The sequence below is a fragment of the Papio anubis genome, chromosome 5, assembly GCF_008728515.1.
Source record: "Papio anubis isolate 15944 chromosome 5, Panubis1.0, whole genome shotgun sequence".
NCBI classification, from domain to species: Eukaryota; Metazoa; Chordata; class Mammalia; order Primates; family Cercopithecidae; genus Papio; species Papio anubis.
The window spans coordinates 87,416,719-87,437,072 of NC_044980.1; the positions used below are offsets into that span (position 1 = coordinate 87,416,719).

General features: G+C 36.1%; 2 protein-coding genes across 7 annotated transcripts in view; one reads left to right on the plus strand and one right to left on the minus strand.

Annotated features, from left to right (window-relative positions):
- The window catches only part of SLF1 (SMC5-SMC6 complex localization factor 1), a 76,629-nt gene extending 60,453 nt beyond the window's left edge, over positions 1 to 16,176 (minus strand). For 4 of the 5 annotated variants that reach the window (XM_021940180.2, XM_021940178.2, XM_021940179.2 and 1 more), the window contains exons 1-4: positions 16,059 to 16,176; positions 6,986 to 7,099; positions 6,743 to 6,818; positions 5,141 to 5,381 (exon numbers count right to left, since the gene is read on the minus strand). In XM_021940180.2, coding sequence (XP_021795872.2) covers positions 5,141 to 5,381; positions 6,743 to 6,818; positions 6,986 to 7,099 — 431 coding nt within the window. In that variant the 5' untranslated portion in view covers positions 16,059 to 16,176. Of the gene's footprint in view, positions 1 to 5,140; positions 5,382 to 6,742; positions 6,819 to 6,985; positions 7,100 to 14,645; positions 14,753 to 16,058 lie in introns of all 5 variants that reach the window. The other variant, XM_021940177.2, reaches the window with a different exon arrangement.
- Positions 16,177 to 16,210: 34 nt separating this feature from the next.
- Positions 16,211 to 20,354, plus strand: part of KIAA0825 (KIAA0825 ortholog) — a 239,425-nt gene continuing 235,281 nt past the window's right edge. For both annotated transcript variants that reach the window (XM_031666300.1, XM_031666301.1), the window contains exon 1: positions 16,211 to 16,330. The gene's annotated coding sequence lies outside the window, so the exon portion shown is untranslated. The remainder of the gene's footprint in view (positions 16,331 to 20,354) is intronic.

The window sequence follows — 20,354 nt, forward strand, 5'->3', positions numbered from 1 at the left end:
GAGGCAGGAGAATGGCGTAAACCCGGGAGGCGGAGCTTGCAGTGAGCAGAGATCCGGCCACTGCACTCCAGCCTGGGTGACAGAGCGAGACTCCGTCTCAAAAAAAAAAAAAATACATATATATATATATTTTTTTTTGAAAAAAATATTATTAGTTCAAAAGCTAGTATTACTGTAACTTTGGTTTGCAATTTCACACTTCATTTTCTATATAATTTAAGAAAATAATGCATTTAAAGTATTCATGATAAAAGCATTCAACAAACTAGGAATATAAGAACATCAACTCAGCTGGGTGGGGTGGCTGGTGCCTGTAATTCCAGCACTTTAGGAGACCTAGGCAGACAGATCACCTGAGGTCAGGAGTTCGAGACCAGCCTTGCCAACGGTGAAACCCCGTCTCTACTAAAAAGTACAAAAAACTAGCCGGGCGAGGTGGTGAGCGCCTGTAGTCCCAGCTACTCGGGAGGCTGAGGCAGGAGAATGGCGTAAACCCGGGAGGCGGAGCTTGCAGTGAGCTGAGATCCGGCCACTGCACTCCAGCCTGGGCGACAGAGCAAGTCTCTGTCTCAAAAAGAAAAAGAAAAAAAAAAAAAAGAAAGAAAAACTGTAAACTTTATACCTGAAACTGCAAAACTATTAGAAAAAAACACAGGGGATAAACTATAGGACATTGGTCTGGGCAATAATTTTTGGATTTGACTCCAAAAGTTTAGCCAACAAAAATGAAAACAGAAAAGTGAGGTTACATAAAATTAAAAAGCTTCTGCACAGCAAAGGAAACATTTAACAGAATGAAGAGGCAATCTGTGGAATGGGAGATAGTATTTTAAAGCCATACATGTAAAACAGGGTTAATATCCAAATACAAGGAACTCAACTCAATAACAAGAAAACAACCTGATTAAAAATGGGCAAAGGATCTGAATAGACACTTCTCATAACAAGATAAACAAATGGCCAACAGATAAATTTTTAAATGCTCTATATCACTAATCATTAGGAAAATGAAAATTATATCTCAGTTCTCTCAGAATGGTTATTATCAAAAAGATGATTATTAGTGAAGATATAGAGAAAAGGGAGCCCTGGTATTCCCTAGTTGTTGGGAATGGAAATTAAAACAGCCATTATGGAAAACAGCATAAATGATCCTCAAAAAACTAAAAACAGAGTTACCATATAATCCAGCAATCCTACATTCGTGTATATACCAAAAGGATCTGAAACCAGTATGTTAAAGAGCTATCTGCACTCCCATATTTACTGCAGCATTATTCACAATAGTCAAGTTATAAAACCAACCTAAAGTGTATATAAATGGATGAATAAAAAATATAGTATATATACACAATGGAATACTATACAGACTTTAGAAAGAGAAATTATATCATCTGCAACAACATGGATGAACTGGAGGACATTATGCTAAGTGAACAATCCCAGCACAGAAAGACAAATACTATTTTTAACTTATATGTGAAAGTCTAAAAAAAATTAGATTTATAGAACCTAAAAAAGTTGAACACATAGGTGCAGACAGCAGAATGGTGGTTACCAAAGGCTGGAGGTGGGGGAATGGGAAATGTTGGTCAAAGGACACAATGACAAGTATTTGAGGTAATAGAAAATATAAATAAAAATTACAAAATCAGGGCCATTGACAAAATACATATGCAACTGATAACAGGACTTCAATATATGTAAAGCAAAAGCTGATAGGACTAACAGAAGTAATGACTAATCCAAAATTACAGTTAGAAAATTAAGTTATTTTATCAGTAATTGGGAATTAAATAATAAACTTGTAAGTAATCAATGGGTCAAAGAAGAAATAAAAAAGAAAATTTAAAAATACTCTGAACTTAATAAAAAAGCAAACACGATTAATACAAATTTGTGTGATGTAGATAAAGCAATGTTTGGGGGCAACTAACAGAAAAATAGGTCTAAAATCAGTGATCCAAGTTTTTACCTCAAAAACAAAAAACCAACCAAAGCAAATTAAGCCTAAAGCAAGGATGGAAATAATAAAACCAAGGACAGAAATCAATGAAATAAGAAATAACAGAGAAAATTAATAAAACCAAAATGAGTATTGAAATTTCACTTCCAATTGTTCTTTGCTAGTACATAAGAATGCAATTAAATTTTATACAGTGATCTGCTGTCTTTTGATCTCGCTAAATTCACTAGTTCTAGTATCTTGGTTAAATTTTTTAGCATACAACCATGTCTTTGGAAATAAAGACAATTATTTTTCTTTCTTTGCAATGTTATGCCTCATTTCTTTTTCTGGCTTATTGCAATGGCTAGTACATCTAGTAAAGTCTAAACAGAAACTGTAAGATTCAGCATCCCTGCCTTGTTACCAATCATAAGGAAAAACATCTTTCACCATTAAACATGACATTAAGTTTAGATATTTACATAGATTTCATTTATCAGGTTTAGGATACAAAAATCATTTTAAAAAACTTGCAGATAGAATCAGAAAACTATTAAAAATGAACCAGAAAAAAATACACCATGATGAAGTAGTTTATCTCAAGAATACAAGTTTGGTTTAGCATTTAAGAATCAATCAAGTGGCTGGGCACAGTGGCTCACGCCTGTAATCCCAGCACTTTGGGAGGCAGAGGTGGGTGGATCAAGAGGTCAGGAAATCGAGACCATCCTGGCTAACACGGTGAAACCCCGTTTCTACTAAAAAAAAACAAAAAATAAGCCGGGCATGGTGGCGGGTGCCTGTAGTCCCAGCTACTCAGGATGCTGAGGCAGGAGAATGGCCCGGGAGGTAGAGCTTGCAGTGAGCTGAGATTGCATTACTGCACTCCAGCCTGGGCAATGCAGCGAGATTCCGTCTCAAAATAGATAAATAAATAAATAAATAAATAAATAAATAAATACACAAATAAGAATCAATCAAGTATAATTCAACACATTAAGAAAATAAAGAAGAAAAGCAAATTATCTCAAAAGACACAGATAAAAAGTTTAAGAGCAATCTACAATAGCACCCCAAAACACAAAATACCTAGGAATAAATTTAATAAAATATGTGCAAGATTTATATAATGAGAACTATAAGACATTAAAGAATAAGTGGAGAGATACATAGTTCACTAATAGGAAGACTCAATATTTTTAAGATTTCACCTATAAAATACAATCCCAATCAAAATACCAGTTTGCATTTTCACAGAAACTGACAGTGATTCTAAAAATGTCTATGGAAATACAAAGAATCCAGATTCACTAAAACAACTTTTAAAAAGATTAAGAAACTCATAGTACCTAATTTCAAGACTCACTATAAAGATACAGTAATCAAAACAGTGTAATGTTGGTATAAGTTAGATATAGAGATCACTGGAACCAAACAGGAAGTCCAGAAATAGACCACACATACATAGTCAACTGATTTTCAGTAATAGTGCCAAAATAACTGCAGAGCAACTGGAACTCTCATACACCACTACTGGGAATATAAAATGGTACTACTTTGAAAAACAGTTCATAGCTCTGTGCAGCCTCCAACTCCTGGGCTCTAGGCTATCTTCCCACCTCAGCCTCCCAAGTGGCTAGGACTAGGACATGCATCACCAAGCCTGGCTAATTTGCCAAAAAAAAAAAAAAAAAAGAAAAAAAAAATTTTTTGTACAGACAGTGTCTCGCCATGTTGCCCAGGCTGATCTAAGGCTCTGGGGTCAAGTAATCTCCTCTTGTCTTGGCCTCCCAAAGTGCTAGGATTACAGACCCGAGTCACTATGCCTGGCCAGTTTGGCATTTTCTTATAATGTTACACACACAATTGCCATCTAAAATAGTATAAATTCATTCTGAGATATTTCCCAAAAGAACTAAAAACATGTCTACATGAATACTTGTACCCAAATGTTCATAGGAGCTCAATTTATATTAGCAAAGACAAAAAATATCCCAAATATCTACCAATATGTGAATAAACAGACTGTAACATATTCATAGAGTAGACTACTACTCAGCAACAAAAAGGAATGAACTGTTGGCATACACAAAATGGATGAACCTTAATAATACTGTGCTAGGCAAATGAAGCTGTATCAAAGCAGTATTTAAGTATGATCCCCTTCATAAGGACCTCTTAAAAAGGACAAATCTAGTCTATAGTGATAAAAAGGAAATTAGTGGTTGCCCGGTGTTGGTGGTACAGAACTAAATGTTCAAGGACACAAGAGAACATTATAGGATAATGTACATGGAACAGATCTTTTTTTTTTTTTTTTTTTTTTTTTTGAGACGGAGTCTCGCTCTGTCGCCCAGGCTGGAGTGCAGTGGCCGGATCTCAGCTCACTGCAAGCTCCGCCTCCCGGGTTCACGCCATTCTCCGGCCTCAGCCTCCCGAGTAGCTGGGACTACAGGCGCCCGCCACCTCGCCCGGCTAGTTTTTTGTATTTCTTAATAGAGACGGGGTTTCACCCTGTTAGCCAGGATGGTCTCGATCTCCTGACCTCGTGATCCGCCCGTCTCAGCCTCCCGGAACAGATCTTGATTATAGTGAGGGTAACATGGGTGCATCAATTTGTCCAAACTCATCAAACATACCCTTAATTTGTGTGCATTTTATTGATTATAAATTACATTTAACTAACGGAGACAAAAACACTCCCCACCCTCTTGCCATAAAACAAGTAACAGCAGTCTTAGAATACAGTTTACCCAATAAAAAAGCTTTCAAAAATATGCCAAGGACAAAATGAAATAAAATTATGATGAAATCAGTATGAATAATGAAGACAGCATTACATAAACCCAGAATGATGCTTTTGTGATAATAGCAAGTCTAAAAGTGCTTCAAAACTAGAAACAAAAACCTCCCAATTAGTTTTCCTTTTTTGTTTTGCTTGAGTTGGTCGAAAGGAATAACATGGAAAGTAAAATAGAGATATCCAGAATAATCTAAAACAATATTGTAAAGTAGATTTTGTTCTATGAAAGACACATAAGTCTAAAAGAGCATAATGGCTTACCTAGGAGATTGGAGTAAATCACCATGGCTCATTTGGGCTAATAATTGTAAAAAAATACAGAAAGTACTCATACAAATCAAAATTATTTTCTCGCGAATTGCTTTAGCTTTTATGTAATCACATCCTACCTTATAAGAGAATCACTTCGCTTATCAGTTCTAACAAGGAGGACAACTTTCCATCTGTGGAAGGCTCCTGGAGCACCAGTGCGTTTCAGTTCTTCACGCCACCTTTTAGGTGCAGATTGCATTTGAGGTGAATAACGGGAATCTTTTTCAATTTTATATCCCCATTCATAAGTTGTTTCATCAAGCCATCTGCCACTTTTGGCACTATGAATTATATAGTCCTTGGTTAGTATCCACTTTCCTAGAAAGCAAATGAGCTGTCAGTCACAAAGGAATTTTGGTTCTGATAAATGATAAACAACGAAGATCAATTATAAAATAAAAGTCAACCTTTTTCAAGATAAGACTCTTAAGCGACACTGCTAAAATTATCTTTGAACTATGCATTTTGGGGAAATTTTTTGATAGTGAGAGGCTTACAATATCACTGAACACTGTATGTAATCTTTTCCATGACGAATAATTGTAATTCTAAATATAATTCCATAGTTATAACTTAGTTATAATTATAGTTTCATTTAAATATAATTCTAAATTACAATTCTATAATTCTAAACATAAATCTAAAGCTTTAAAATCCAAAATAAAATGTGGTATTACTTGAATTATTATTACTATCATTATTCACTATTTTGGGTTAGATTTATATTCTTCCTCCTATGCTAACTGCTTTTCCAATATTGTTCACAGCATTATTACTCTGTAAAACAAATTTATTGAGTTAAGGAATTTTTCAGGTCATTTTATAACTTTTTTTTTTTTTAAGAGATGAGATCTCGCTACGTTGCCCAAGCTGATCTTAAAACTCCTGGGCACAAGTGATCCTTTTGCCTTGGCCTCCCAAAGTGCTAGGATTACAGGCATGAGCCTCCGCACCCAACCAACAGTTTCTTTATCTGGGCATCAATGATCTTTTTGAACACTATGGACAATGTATGTTTTCACTTGTAAAGTTACAAATGAATGCAAGTGTTTTCCTTGTAAGTTAATCTAAAATAGGATAAATTCACCCAAGTTACATACGCTTTTTTTTTTTTGCAATCAGTAGACTAATGATATGTTAGATCAATCACAATACAGAAAGCTATAAAAATAGAGAAAGCTATAAATTACAAAACGATACAGGAGAAAACTAAGTCTTAATTTGGATCTATAGAATTTAATATCTTAAAAAAATAAAATAGTATGACCATTGTTTCATAATATGGATAGAAGAAGCAGCAGAGAGAGAACAAAAGCACTGACTGTATCAAATGACAGATGAAAGAAAACTTGACTGAAAACAGCTGAGACTTTAACAAAAGCTTAAGATTTTGACATTTTGTGCCAGTCTTTTAGTTAATGTATTTTTTTTGTCTTATATAAAACACACTAAATCCTTGTTGAGGAAAATATTTTTGCCTATTTAATACATTTTTCATGTGTTACAGAATTTTACTCAGAAGAAAAATAAGCAAAAAAAAAAAATTAAATATTTTCAAAAAATATCAGAAAAACACATTGAGGTTTGATATATAAATACGCTATCTCTCCAGAGAATAAAATACTTTTTCTTTAACATGAAGATTGTTTTCAAAAGTTGGGGGAAGACAGTTAACTTACCTGCTGCACAAGCTGCTAAAAATTTTTCACTCTTACATAGGCGTTCAGCTATAAGATGTGTACAATTTTTGTATTTCTGGAGGGAAAAATCCACATCAAGAAATGTTACTAAAGTAAGACTGCCTTTATAACACATTCTTCTTATTGTTACAATATCAAGAAGGCATTTTATCATTGTTAGGCCAGCATTTTAATTCTAGTTATTTTTCAAATATACCTTGAACATTTTGCTAAGTTTCTTACCTCACTCTTAATAAAAGTGCAATCTAGTTTTAGAAGTAATTTGACTAGCGCTTCTTTTTCTTCCATCTTAAATCCTGTCATTTGGATGATATGCTTTGGGGCACCATCTTCCATCTAGCAAATACAAACGTACAGAAGATAACATGTTAAAGATATTATTCACAGGGTTGACATCATTATTTTTTCTTAACTATGAGTACTAAAAATAAACTATTAAACATATAATGAATTAAAGACGTTAGGCATAACTCTTAAAACAATGTTAAAATTACTTACATACGATAGAAACTAGTTTTAAAAGTTATCTTCTCAAAATGTGGCCTTAAAAAAGTGAGGGTTTTTTTTTCTTTCTGATTTGAACATTGAAAGTCTGGATTAATACATTACTTGACACTAAAACACATTGATGAATAAATATTCTTCCTCAGAAAATGACAGAATGTTATACAAATATTGGATAATAATGTTATACAAGCTTCATTTAAAAAGTATTGTTGGGACGGGTGCAGTGCCTCACACCCGTAATCCCAGCACTTTCGGAGACCAAGGCAGGCGGATCACGAGGTCAGGAATTCTAGACCAGCCTGGCCAACATGTTGAAACCCCACCTCTACTAAAAATATAAAAATTAGCCAGGTATGGTGGCAGGTACCTTTAATCCCTGCTACTCAGGAGGCTGAGGCAGGAGAATCGATTGAACCTGGGATGCAGTGGTTGCAATGAGATGAGATCACACAACTGCACTCCAGCCTGGGCGACACAGTGAGACTGCATCTTAAAAATAAACAAACAAACAAACAAACAAAGTATTGTTGGCCGGGAGCGGTGGCTCATGCCTATAATCCTAGCACTTTCTTTGGGAGGCCAAGGCGGGCAGATCACCTGAGGTCGGGAGTTTGAGACTAGCCTGCCAACATGGTGAAACCCCATCTCCATTAAAAATACAAAATTAGCCTAGCATGGTGGCACATGCCTATAATCCCAGCTACTTGGGAGGATGAGGTGGGAGAATTACTTGAACCCAGGAGGCAGAGGTAGTGGTGAGCTGAGATCGCACCATTGCACTACACAGCCTGGGCAACAAGAGCGAAACTCCAACTCAAAAAAAAAAAAAAAAACAAACTACTGTTGTTCGCTAAGAGCTTTTGAAACTTACAGACAATGAAACAATCAGATTTTATACTCCACAAAGACTTTAAAGCCTCTGTGGACAGATATTAAATACGTACACGTTACCGGAGAAGTGAATAGAACTCATGGTCTCACAGCATTTATATCCAATAATTTAGTAAAGTGTGTACACATAATAATCCTGGATCCTATTTGCAATCTATATTTCTTAACTTTGCTATATATATGTTAATTTCATCATTTACAAGGTAAACTGAAAAATCACTTTTTTTTTAATCTAAGTTTATTTTCATAGGGACCCTGAATCCATATTTTAATGTAGTTCACAAAAAGTACTTTGTGTTTAGGGAGTACATAACTCATAGAATTTCTCATCAGAATACAATTTTATTTGTTTACATGAGGTTGAACTGGAGATCTAGATAGCATCTTAGAGAAAAATCTCAATCTTTTCACAGACAAGGAAAGCAGGGACTAGAGAAATCAGGGCAATTTTTCATTTCCCTAACAATTTGGTCATCATAGCTATGGATTATTAATATTTAACTAATGTCATAGCTAGAATAACAACAGTAGCTACTTTCAACAACCAAAGAAATATGACTTCTTTCAATACAATTACAAGTAAACTTCAAAAACTGTAATGATTTGAGCCCATAACTAATAGCACACAACTGGTAAAGTGAGAAACATTCTTCACAAAAGTCTGCTTTTAAAGACATATAAATACAACATATATAAAGGTTGAGATTCATTTAAGAGTAAAAATTGAAAGTAAGTCTCAATATAAACAATTTAAAGCATTACTCAGAAGTGAACTTTTATTTCCTTGCTTAGAGTTTTGAAGAGGAGGAAGTTTGGCTAGGGTAACTGCACTCTTAGTTTTTCTCTACCCTTCATCACTCCCCATTTCATTGGAGAAGCTCCTTGAGACAACTAAATGGATATGCTTTGCTCAGCCTATCTGCAGATTTGCAAAGAAGGTCCATATCGATGCTTTCTGACACATCCTAAGGAGCTGCCAGTAGTAGTCCTGCACTGCCTGTGTGGGTAAGTCAATTCAGAGGCTATGTACTAAGAAGCACACTATGGTTCCATATCAAAACCACTGCCTTCTTGCAGAAGGATGAGGGAAAAACAAAACAAAACAAAAACCATCATCTTCAAAACAACGTTTACTCAATAAAAAAGCTGATATTTCAACCTCAATTTATCTGATTTTTGCATTTCTCAACTGGCTGCAAAAGGGGCAAAGAGGTACAATGTACTTTAACCTTCTAAAACTCAGATACAGAATATAAGAAAGTGCCTTAAAGATAAGGCTCTCCAATGAAATAAATGTTTTTATTAAAAAGTTACAGGGATTTGGTCTAGTCAGTGTAAAATTTTTAAGTGCACATACTAGGGATTGGTCTCTTATGAAAAATTAATCATATACATGAAACAGTTTCATCAGTAAATAAATTAAGCTTCTTGTATAAGGAACCCCTTACTGTATTAATCATCCAATTTTTTTTTTTTTTTTTTTTTGAGATGGAGTCTCGTTCCGTCGCCCAGGCTGGAGTGCAATGGCACAATCTCGGCTCAGTGTAAGTTCTCCTCCCCAGTTCACGCCATTCTCCTGCCTCAGCCTCCTGAGTAGCTGGGACTACAGGCGTCCGCCACCACGCCTGGCTTTTTTTTTTTTTTTTTTTTAAGACAGAGTCTCACTCTGTTGCCCAGGCTAGAGTGCAGTGGCGCTGTCTCGGCTCACTGCAACCTCTGCCTCCTGGGTTCAAGCAGTTCTCTGCCTCAGCCTCCCAAGTAGCTGGGATTACAGGCACATATGCTTTTCCTACTACTTGTATATTTTTAATGTATTTTAGAGTTTCAAGGGCTATTTAATGGCTATTTCAGGAATATTGCCAAAGAAGTTTGAGTGGTTTTAAAAAATCTAAAATCTTGCCTAATTATTCTAAAAATTGACATATAAAAACTAATGTTAAGTAATCAGAATATACAAAAAATAGTAAAAAAATTGTTATAACACTGTTACCCAAAAGAGTTTTATTTAAAGCTTGTCCTTTAAATTTTATTATTCTGCTTTCTCAGAATTAAGTTATACAGAAATAAAGGAAACATATCCTACATTGCTGTTTCCAGATCATGTTAACAGCTATTTTACAATTTGAATATTATTAACAACGTAACATTTTAATGTATTCTGGTTTCATGTATAAATTATTAAATTATTTGGATTTACTGGAGTTAGTGTGTAAAGCAAAGTTTTCATCTTAAACCATATGGTCTTTATAATAAAATAAATACGATGGAAATAACCCACTCTGTATATTTAACAGCATTTTCTGTCAAAACAAGAGCCCATAGTAAAATGAAAATAGGACTAACTGCGTAATAGCAGAAATCAGGAAACCCCTTTAAAGCAATTTATTTCCTTTGAAAATGATTAAATATGAAACTGAAATTAAACATGCAGAGGAAAGGGAAGTAGGAAACAAAGGTGAAAAAATAGAATTTCCTGATTCAAACATTATCCGTAAACTGTGCATATGTTTAAAAACAAATCAGAATACAGGATATTGTAGTCACAAGTTTATCAAAAAAACTGAGCTATTAGCTAAACTTTAACAGAATCAGGAATCCCAGTGATGGCCCAAAATAACTAGCACAGTTTTATAACAGTTTTCTACAATAAAATTATCTACTTGAAACAAGAGAGTTTATAATACATTTAGTAATGCTTTTTTACAGCACATGATATGACAAGTGAATGACTTGGATTATAGGATCTAATTCATGCAGTTACACAGGAAAACTGTATATGTAGGAATAAATATAAACATGTATAGATACATTGATTGATTGATTTATAAAATTCATGGTTTGACGGTTCTTTCTAACCCTGCAGGATTAAGAATACAATAAACCTGATATGTCAATGAAGCCAAAAAGAGCACTATAATTGATTTAATACATATCAAACCCAGACAATTAAAAATCCTTTAAAGTACAGTCAAGTTTAGTGCAAGTGATATGTCTGGGGTAGGGAGGATCAAGAGCTAACTTCTAGAAGTCTTCCAGCACAAGAAGGAAAGTCAATATACCATAATTGTACCAGTGGTTATTTCTAGAAAAATTATAGATCTTTATAGAACTAATGGGGGGTGTCCCTTGGAGCATTCATACAGAAGATACTGTCCTAACACCAAAAAATGGAGGGGAAAAAAAAGCAAAAAAGACAGCATGACTTTTTACAGTTAAAAGTTTTATCTTTACTGTCAAAAAAGTTAAAATTATATGACATTCTTAGTTATGAGAAAATGTCCTTCTGTAGTAATAATTAACATCTTATAGTAATTAACAAAAATTAGTTACTTACCTTGAACAATAAAATACAACTAAGGACACAATGACTGTAAATAGAGTTGGCCTTTACGCATAGCAAGCAACTGTCTCTGTGGTATGGACTTTCCCAAAATATCTCCTACATGGGCCTATTCTTGATGCCTGAAATTCCTTTGTAGTTGATGCCAGTCCAAAATGCAAAGAAAACCTATAGAACTCTTCATCTTAATTAAGAACACTATTTATTATAAACTAGCCTTTTAGGTCCTTTGAATTCTTTATAGTGTAACACATAGCTAGAACATGTTTGAAGAACATGTTGAAAATTGAGCTCAGAGACAAGGAAAGACAGGAATACAGATATGAATACAAAAGTGGTTTCAGAGGCAAGATGAAAGAGCAGGGTACAACCCTTAGGAAAAAGTGGAAGGTGCTACAAAAATGAGAGGCAGGGATGCATAAATAGGGTTTTATAAGGAAAATAAGGATAAACCTTTCCCTACTCTACGTTACATAGGGCTGGTTATAAAAGAAACCAGCCCCACTTATAAAAGAGAAGTAATCTTAGAAACAAATTTTATGGTATCATTAGCTAAAATAAATATTTAAGACAATAAAAAACTTTGATTTATATATTTATAAATATATATTTGTATTTAAGAACTAAAATTTTCCTCCCAAAATAACCTTACAGACCTTTCAATTTTAACATCCGCTTATAGAAAATTTGAAAAATACTACAAAGTATACACAAAGATTAAAATCATCTCTAATTCCTTCAGCCTGTAATACCATTGTTAACACTGGGGAGGGATGTTGACTTTTAGGTTTTATCTGAGTGTAAAAATATATATATAACAAAATTTGGATATTACATTGTTTCATATCTTCATTTTTATGTAATATTATATCGTGATCATTTTTCCCTGCCACTTAATACTCTTCATGGTTTTAAGGTCATATTATGAAAACTAGTGGTTTCTTAGTGTTTGTTATTTTGGTGAATTCTTTTGATTTTAAACCTACTTCTACAGCAAACTAAGGAAAATTATTTGACACTCCCCTCATCTGAAAAGCATATACCCAGCACGGAATGCAGTCAAGATTTTTGCTCTGAATTAGAGAGTCTGAAAAATTTTCGTGATTTCTCTTATTCAAAACATTTAACTGGGAAAGTAAACAAATAACTGTTAAAACTGAAAAGGGTCCAAGTGTTGGATCTCTGTTTGAACCAATATTGCAAAAGGCAGACACATGTCACAGTACTTACACTGTGTGTGTAAAATACTGTTTGGCTTTTAACTACAAGTGACGTTCAGAAATTCTGGCCCCTTTAGGCCTAGAAGCCAAATTAGGCCCTTGGTTTAGTGTAACTCAGCTGGTCTTCGGACTTTTTTTTTTTTTTTTTAAAGACACAGTGTCTATTTCCTGCCCCATCCTTCAAAGACATGAGAGAGAGATGCACATACACGTGTGTGTATGTATAAATATTATTTGACAGAAGTATCCAGTGATGAGACTTGAGGGCTGTTCTTACTTCCATGGCATTATTTGGGAAAGAAGCAGGAATTAGTCCCTCTGATGACAAATTTAGCACTAGAAGGAAGAAACAGAACAAGCAGCAAAGTGAATATGGTCAGAAAGAAATGAGAAGCTTAGGGGAACATATGGAGATGTCCAATCTATCCAATACTGTACAAGGCACAGCCTGGGCAGATGTTAACTTAGGGATGAAGGAGTCCTTAAGGAAGCAAGCTGGTCAAGAGATGAAAGGTTCGTAAAAAGAATAGATGGACAGTAGATATTGGTTAGCCATAGAGGACAGAAGTCAAATGTGCTTTGGTATCCTAGGAAATTTGGTTTACTTAGGAAGAGCATATGTCTAAGGTTGAACAAGCAGGATTCAATTTTTACTGAGGACCTACTGTGGTTTATACACTTCATAAATGTTAGCTAATTTCCTTCTTCACAACATAAGTGCTATTTATTTTTCTTGTGCAGATGAGGATACTGGAAAATCTGAGTGATTAAGAAACTACTTCAAGGGTACACAGCTAGTAAATGGTAAAAACAAGATGCACAGATAAGTCTTTCTGCAAAAATTATATGCCTTTTCTACAACACCAAGCTGAAAAGAACTTCAGAACTTAGCCTAATACTTTTAACAACATTATAATTTCATAAAGCAATCTACTTTCAGCTAACACAAAAGAAAGATACATTACATGCAACGAACAGTACAAGGTGGGAAGACATTTAGAACAGCAATATCATTGAAAAAATTTAAACATAATTATAAATTATTTTCAGTAAAATAACAGTGTCTAAAATTTCAAAGCATTTCTAGAAACAATCTCAAGAGTGCTCTTTTGGTCTAATGAGAAAGTTTTCATTATTTTCCCCTCAAAAGTGATTTGGTATCAATCAATCATTAGAGTAATTCATACAACAAAGCCTTTCTTCCTCCTCAAAAATAACCAGTGTGTTTTAAATTTCAAAGTCATTTTGACAGAAAGTATGAATTAAGTGAACTTAAAAGTTCCAGAGTTATTCTACTTTTAAGCAGTAACATGCCCTTATAAGGGCAGAAATAGTACACAGTACATTATACAGATGTATTTTCTATTAGCATATTCAAAGGGTCAACTACAAGAGTAACAGATGATGTTTCATTTTAGTTACATTTTTGAGAGAGTTCGTTTTGTTTAGGATTTATTATTCAAAGCCAACACATAATTTTTTATTTTACTTTTTAAAAATGTTTAAATGGTGAAAACCCTACTTTAGGGTAATATAATCAAGATACATATAATAAGGAAAATACTAATAAATAAAAGCTATACTACTGGTTTCCCAAAACGCAATGTTTTTGAACATCAGTGGAAATTGTGGATGCTTATTATGAAATCTTAAGAGTTCCGAATTTTGATTATGAAAAGTAACCACATTTGATCATCTTTTCAGTGACTTTCAGGTGATACACGCTTTATGCTTTAGGGAAGCAAGAAAATGTTAGGTCATGTAATTCAATTTTACTTAACGCATAATAAAATCTGGATTTAGAAAACAGAATAGGGGTTTATTTGCAGTATTGAAGGTTAGCTGTCTTTACAATAAAATTGACTTAAACATTCAAGTATCTGCACATCCTAGTTCCTTTAAATTAAGAATACTCAAGAGTTACCCGGTGGCTCACGCCTGTAATCCCAGCACTTTGGGAGGCCGAGGCGGGCGGATCACTTGAGGTCAGGAGTTTAAGACCAGCCTGGACAACATGGTGAAATCCTGTCTCTATTAAAAATGCAAAAAATTAGTCGGGCGTGGTGTCGCACACCTGTAATACCAGCTACTCGGAAGGCTGAGATAGGAGAATTGCTTGAACCTGGGAGCCGGAGGTTGCAGCCAGCTGATATGGCGCCACTGCACTCCAGGCTGGGCAACAGAGCGAGGCTCTGTCAAAGCAAGCAAGCAAGCAAGCAAAGGAAAGAAACAGTACAGGATAGGACAGGACAAGAAAATAAAGAAACTTACTCTCTTCTATAAATCCACCTCATACTAGCAACTTATTGAACACCTGCAATAGACGTAATCAAACTTTCCAATAATGAGAACATCCTGCACATCCACAGATATTTTCAGGAATTGAGGCACAACGGTATAACATAAACCAAAAAGTCCACAAGGTGCATTGTCCATCACACATAAATTGTAAATTCAGTTCAAATATTCATTCCCAGTATTTCAACAACAACGATTTTTTAAATAAGAAAGTCATTCGTCAAAAAAGAGGCTGGTGCCTCCAAAACAAAGCTCCATCTAACTCCTGAGTCAAATAATGGTATGAAGTACCCGAGACGGACCAATTTTTTTCTTTTTTTGTCAATATTTAATCTGAGGTTTTGGAAGTGGAAGAAATCTTAAAATAGCCACTTAGTCTTGTTTCCAGCCTTCAGGCAGCTGAAATGTAATCCCCAGGAACACAGACCCTCCCTTCAGGGAAACGTGTATGTGTGTGTGTTTGTGTTTAAAGGCCTATAGCAGTCAGAGATAGGATCACTGCCGTTTTAGTATATTTTTTTAAAAAAATTCTACCAGAGAGGAAAGAATGACACAATTTTCTTCGTCACAGGAAGGTGGGCCTGGGGGATCCCAGCCACCTTCGCAGACGCTAAGTTATGGAAAGCAGCCAAAACTCTGTATCAGGATGAGGCGTCCCAATGGGTTCTATGGAAACGAGAGACGCGGGGGGCCTAGTGCCTTCCAGGCTGCGGGCCGAGCTGCAGAGCTGCGCAAGCAGGAGCGGGGGAAGCGGCTCAGCCCAGTACTGCAGACAGGCGCTCGGTGGCAGTCCCCGCAGCGGCACGGGCGAGGCGTCGCGGGGTCTGCAGCCGCAGCCCACCAATTCTGGCGCCAAGAGCGAAGTCGGAAGAACTGCGGCTAGAAAGCGCAAGAGCCGCCGGACACCGCTGCCGCTCACCCCAGCCGCTCCCTTCCTAGCCTCGCAGCCGGTAGGCAGAAACTTCGGAGGTACAGCCCGGGGAGGAAACATCCCCATAGAGACAGAATACACTGTGTCTTCCTAGCTGAGCCCCTTTACCTTCCCGGCCGAAGTGTCTGCGATGCTTCCTTCGGTGGCGGCGGCGGCAGGGGCGACGACTGCCGCTGCAGCACTCAACTGCTTCGCTAATCCGGGCTCTGGGAAATAATTTCCCGCCGCGCGCTAGGCAGCCCCGGAAGCGATAGTAACATTTCCGGGTGGTTGTCAGTGACGCTCCGGAGCCGTCGCCAGGGTGGTAATATCTGGTGCCGAGCTTGAGTCTGGCCAGCGAGTCAGGCTCCTGCTAGATCAGCACCGGAGGTGGAAGACTGGTAAGTGATTTTACTGGGTTTTCTGCTGGGTCTGATATTAATGGCTGGCCGGGGCTCTGTGCAGCATTTTGGCCAGCCGGAGAAGTGAGTGGGCGAGGGTTGAACCAGAAGGAGTCCCCATCCAACCCCGTGTCGCTTGACACCCAGTGCAGCTGGAGAAGGCCCTGGGATCCCGGCTTACCGTCTCATCCACTCGCAAAATCTGTCTCCAACGTGGAACTCGACCTCGGGTCACCAAGTGTCCCTGGGCGAGGCCGAAGACACCGTGTACCGTGACTCGGCGTTGTGCCGAGTTTCTCTGCCCATGATCAACGAGTGTCCTATCTCCCATTAGCAGCGTTTGGCCACTCTCGATTCCTGAGTACTGTTTCCGTAGTTCTGGGGTGCCGTGCCTGGAAGGCAGGAAGTTGGCTGAAGAAGACATCTTTTACAAACATTTGGGAAGTGAGATGGGGAGGTTCCTTCCTGATTTAGAATTAATTGAAGGTTCCTCCCGCCATTTGAATTGGGTGAGAAGAACGGTCTTTGTTTTCCTGGCTGAGACGCGAGAGAACAAGCCTGTAATTTCATGCTTGGGCATTAGATGCATTTTTGGAAAACAGTGATCTGTAAGTAGGTGCGCTTTCAGAAAGGAATGCTTGCGCTCTGCCCCAGGCTTTGTCGATAATGAAGGATTCAGGAGAATTGTGGATGGAGGTCTGAGGTAGCCAGAACAGTTGTAAAGAGAAATCGCTTCCGACAAAGGGATAATGTGAGGAAAGGTGCTCATTTAAGATTTGAAAGATGTGATGTAGTGAACCTTGGCGACTTCTCTTAAGTAATGCAATTTCTTAGGTAAGTAGTTTTCACTTGCCACCTTGTGTTTAAATAATTACCTCCCCACCAACCCCCCGTAAAAGGCAACTGTTATTTTTTCAAAACAGTCAGTTCCCAAAAGAGTTGTAGGTACTATTGCATTTTTCTTTATGTATTGCATAAAAACATTTTCTTTATCGGAGCATACCCATAAAGAAAAATGCAGTATGTTCAATTCAAGGCCCCTGTTACACCAGGCCAGTGCCTTCTTACCTTTTGAGAATAATGCAGCCAAACCATATTTAGGATAGCACATTGATTTTCTAACCCTGTTGGTTAATAATTCAACAAACTTATAATCTCCCCATTAATCCCAATTTTGACATTTTGTTGAATCTTGTATTTTTTGTTTATTTCTCCAGTTGAAAGTATTATAAATTACTTCAGGGATACTGTATATTTTATCTGTACAGCAACTAGTTTTTAGAGGCAGTGATTTATCTCTATTAATTGTTCTTGAATGTAGCCAATCATTAATACCCAGAGTAGATACTGTCTGCCAGGCACTTTACATTTATTATTTTATTTAATGCTTAACAAAATCACAAAAATTGTATTATTTCTATTTTGCAACACCTTTTATACTGAGACTCAAAGAGGTTGTGATTTTCCATAAATTATACAATTAAATGGCACAATTAAAATTTGAATCCAGTCTACCTGACTCTACATTTTGGCTCTAAACTGTGCTCTATACCTTTATAAGTAAACATAATAGTATCATTATTTTCACTCCCAGGTAAAAATGGATAGATAGTATGTCACATTCAGAAATCAAGTGGATAGCAAAACTTGAGGATAAAAGGGACTTCAGGGATGTGTTCATCACCATAAGGTAATTTTGACATGTAAATAATGCAGTTTCTTTACTGCCTTTATCCTTGGCCAGTTTTATTATCCTAATTCAAACAAATGCCTATACTGTACATTGTCATAACACGTGGGGCAAATACAGAAGATCTGGAGACCATCAGCAAGCATATTGGTGACTCTGAGTCCACAGTATCAGCTAACTATCTCTTTAGGCAGCTTTTCACACACACATTTGTATACATGTATATTTGTGTGTGTGTGTGTGTGTGTAGGGAGAGAAAATGAGTAAATGAGCACAAATTCATAAAATTGAACTCTGTAATGATTTATAAGGAATTATTAGCAAAACTGTGCTGTTCTACTCACACAATCCTCAAACAGATGGGGATTATCACATAGTTTCAGGGAATATGCTTAATTAAACCTGCCCATCCCAATAACCTATTCTATTTAGAGAAATAGAAATAGCCTAATTTTCAGAGAATTTATAAAAATTTAGTTGAAATGACCGATACTAGAAATGACATAGAACTTAATTCTAAAGAATATCCTGTTTTACAACTATATAGGTATAGCTAGCCTCAAATACTAATGTGTATTTGATTACATTGCATTGACTTGTAGGCAGATCTTTGCATTGACTTGTAGACAGATCCCATAGGCAGATCTCAGGGATATTTTGCTATCAAATTTCAGTGCTTATGAAGGTTGAGATTATGTCTGTTTTATTCATCATCTCATACCCAGCATCTAGCACTGTGCCTGGCGTGTAATAGAAGTTCAATAAATAAGTCAGGAACCATGACTCATGACCGTAATCCCAATACTTTGGTAGGCTAAGGCATGAGGATTTGAATCCAGGTCCTCTAAATTTTGGCTCTTTTTACTGTGTTCTATACTTCCTCTAATAAATAAACATAGCTTACAGTGAACTATGATCACACTACTGCACTCCAATCTGCACAACAGGGTAAGATCCTGTCTCTAAAAAATAAAAAATAAACATTTGTTGAATGAATGATTCCTTTTTAAAATGTTATTTATCCACTGAGAAGTATTTGTACATTTTTTTAAAGGATTTACCACATAAATAAATATTTATTGTTCCTCACCTTAACCCTGAAATACAGTGTCCACTCCACACTCATTCATAAAAGGCAATGTGCTGTTCTGTAAAGACGACTGGACTGTGAGACAGGAGATGAGAAAATATCTAATATTTTTTTCTGTGTTTATTCTCTGCTATTCAGTGTTAAATTACTCCTCACAGCACAATAAGTAAGTATTATCCTCCTTTTACAGATACGAAAACTGAGGCAAATATAAGCTTTGTAAATTGTCCTAGGTTACACATAGTCATTAAACACAGCTATGATTTGGATGAAGGCCTGTGACCCCAAAAGTGATCATCTTAACCACTTTGCTATACAGCCTCCAGTTGAATTTTTAATCCTGGATCAGCTGCTAAATGTGTGCAAAAGCAAATTTATTTCTCTGGGTATCTTGTTTCTCATCTATAACATACAGGAGTTTGATGGATTAGATTATCTATAAGGTCCCTCCTACCTCAAAAATCCTCTGACTTTAGTTGACTCCCAAGTATTATCTGAATATAGCAGTTCTAGTGTGCCAGAAAACCCTCATCAATTTTGATGTGTTTCATATGAGCTTTTATATGTGTTCACGTCTTCCACAATGGTGGACACAGAATCATGTTGTTGCAATAGGAAGAATAGAGTTAAAAAAATCACAGTAATGCTTTTTTTTTTTTTTTTTTTTTTTTAAACCAGCTATGACACTACTAAGTCACTGAACCTTTGTGAGCTTATGTTTTCATATGTAAAATGGATCCATAGGATTGCTGTGAGGGTTAAGTGAGTTGACATATAAAGCCTCAAACATGTCTGATACACAACTGCTATTAAATAAATACTGATTCTTTTTCTTGCTCAGTCTTGCAAGGATAAAAGATTAGTGGATATAAAAATGCTTTATAAATTAGACAAAGGTGAAGAATTTTTTCACTTAGAGTCTACTAGGAGAGATAAAGTTATATACAAAAATAATTATATGTGGGGCAATTCACATACGTCATTGAACACAAAGCATGATGGGAATGCAAAGAAAAGAGATTTTTTTTTTTTTTTCCAGGAGGTCAGATGAGGAAAGACCTCATAAAAAAGGTAATATTGAGTTTGTGCCCTATAGGATGGTAAGGATTTTGGCAGGGGAACAAGAGGGAGAAGTGTTCTACTGGAAGATGCAAAGGTGTCAGAAAACAGAAATAGTACCTAGGTCACTTTGGATATGTAAGATGGATGAAGGCTGGTAATAAAGCTAAGGTAAAAAGCTGAGC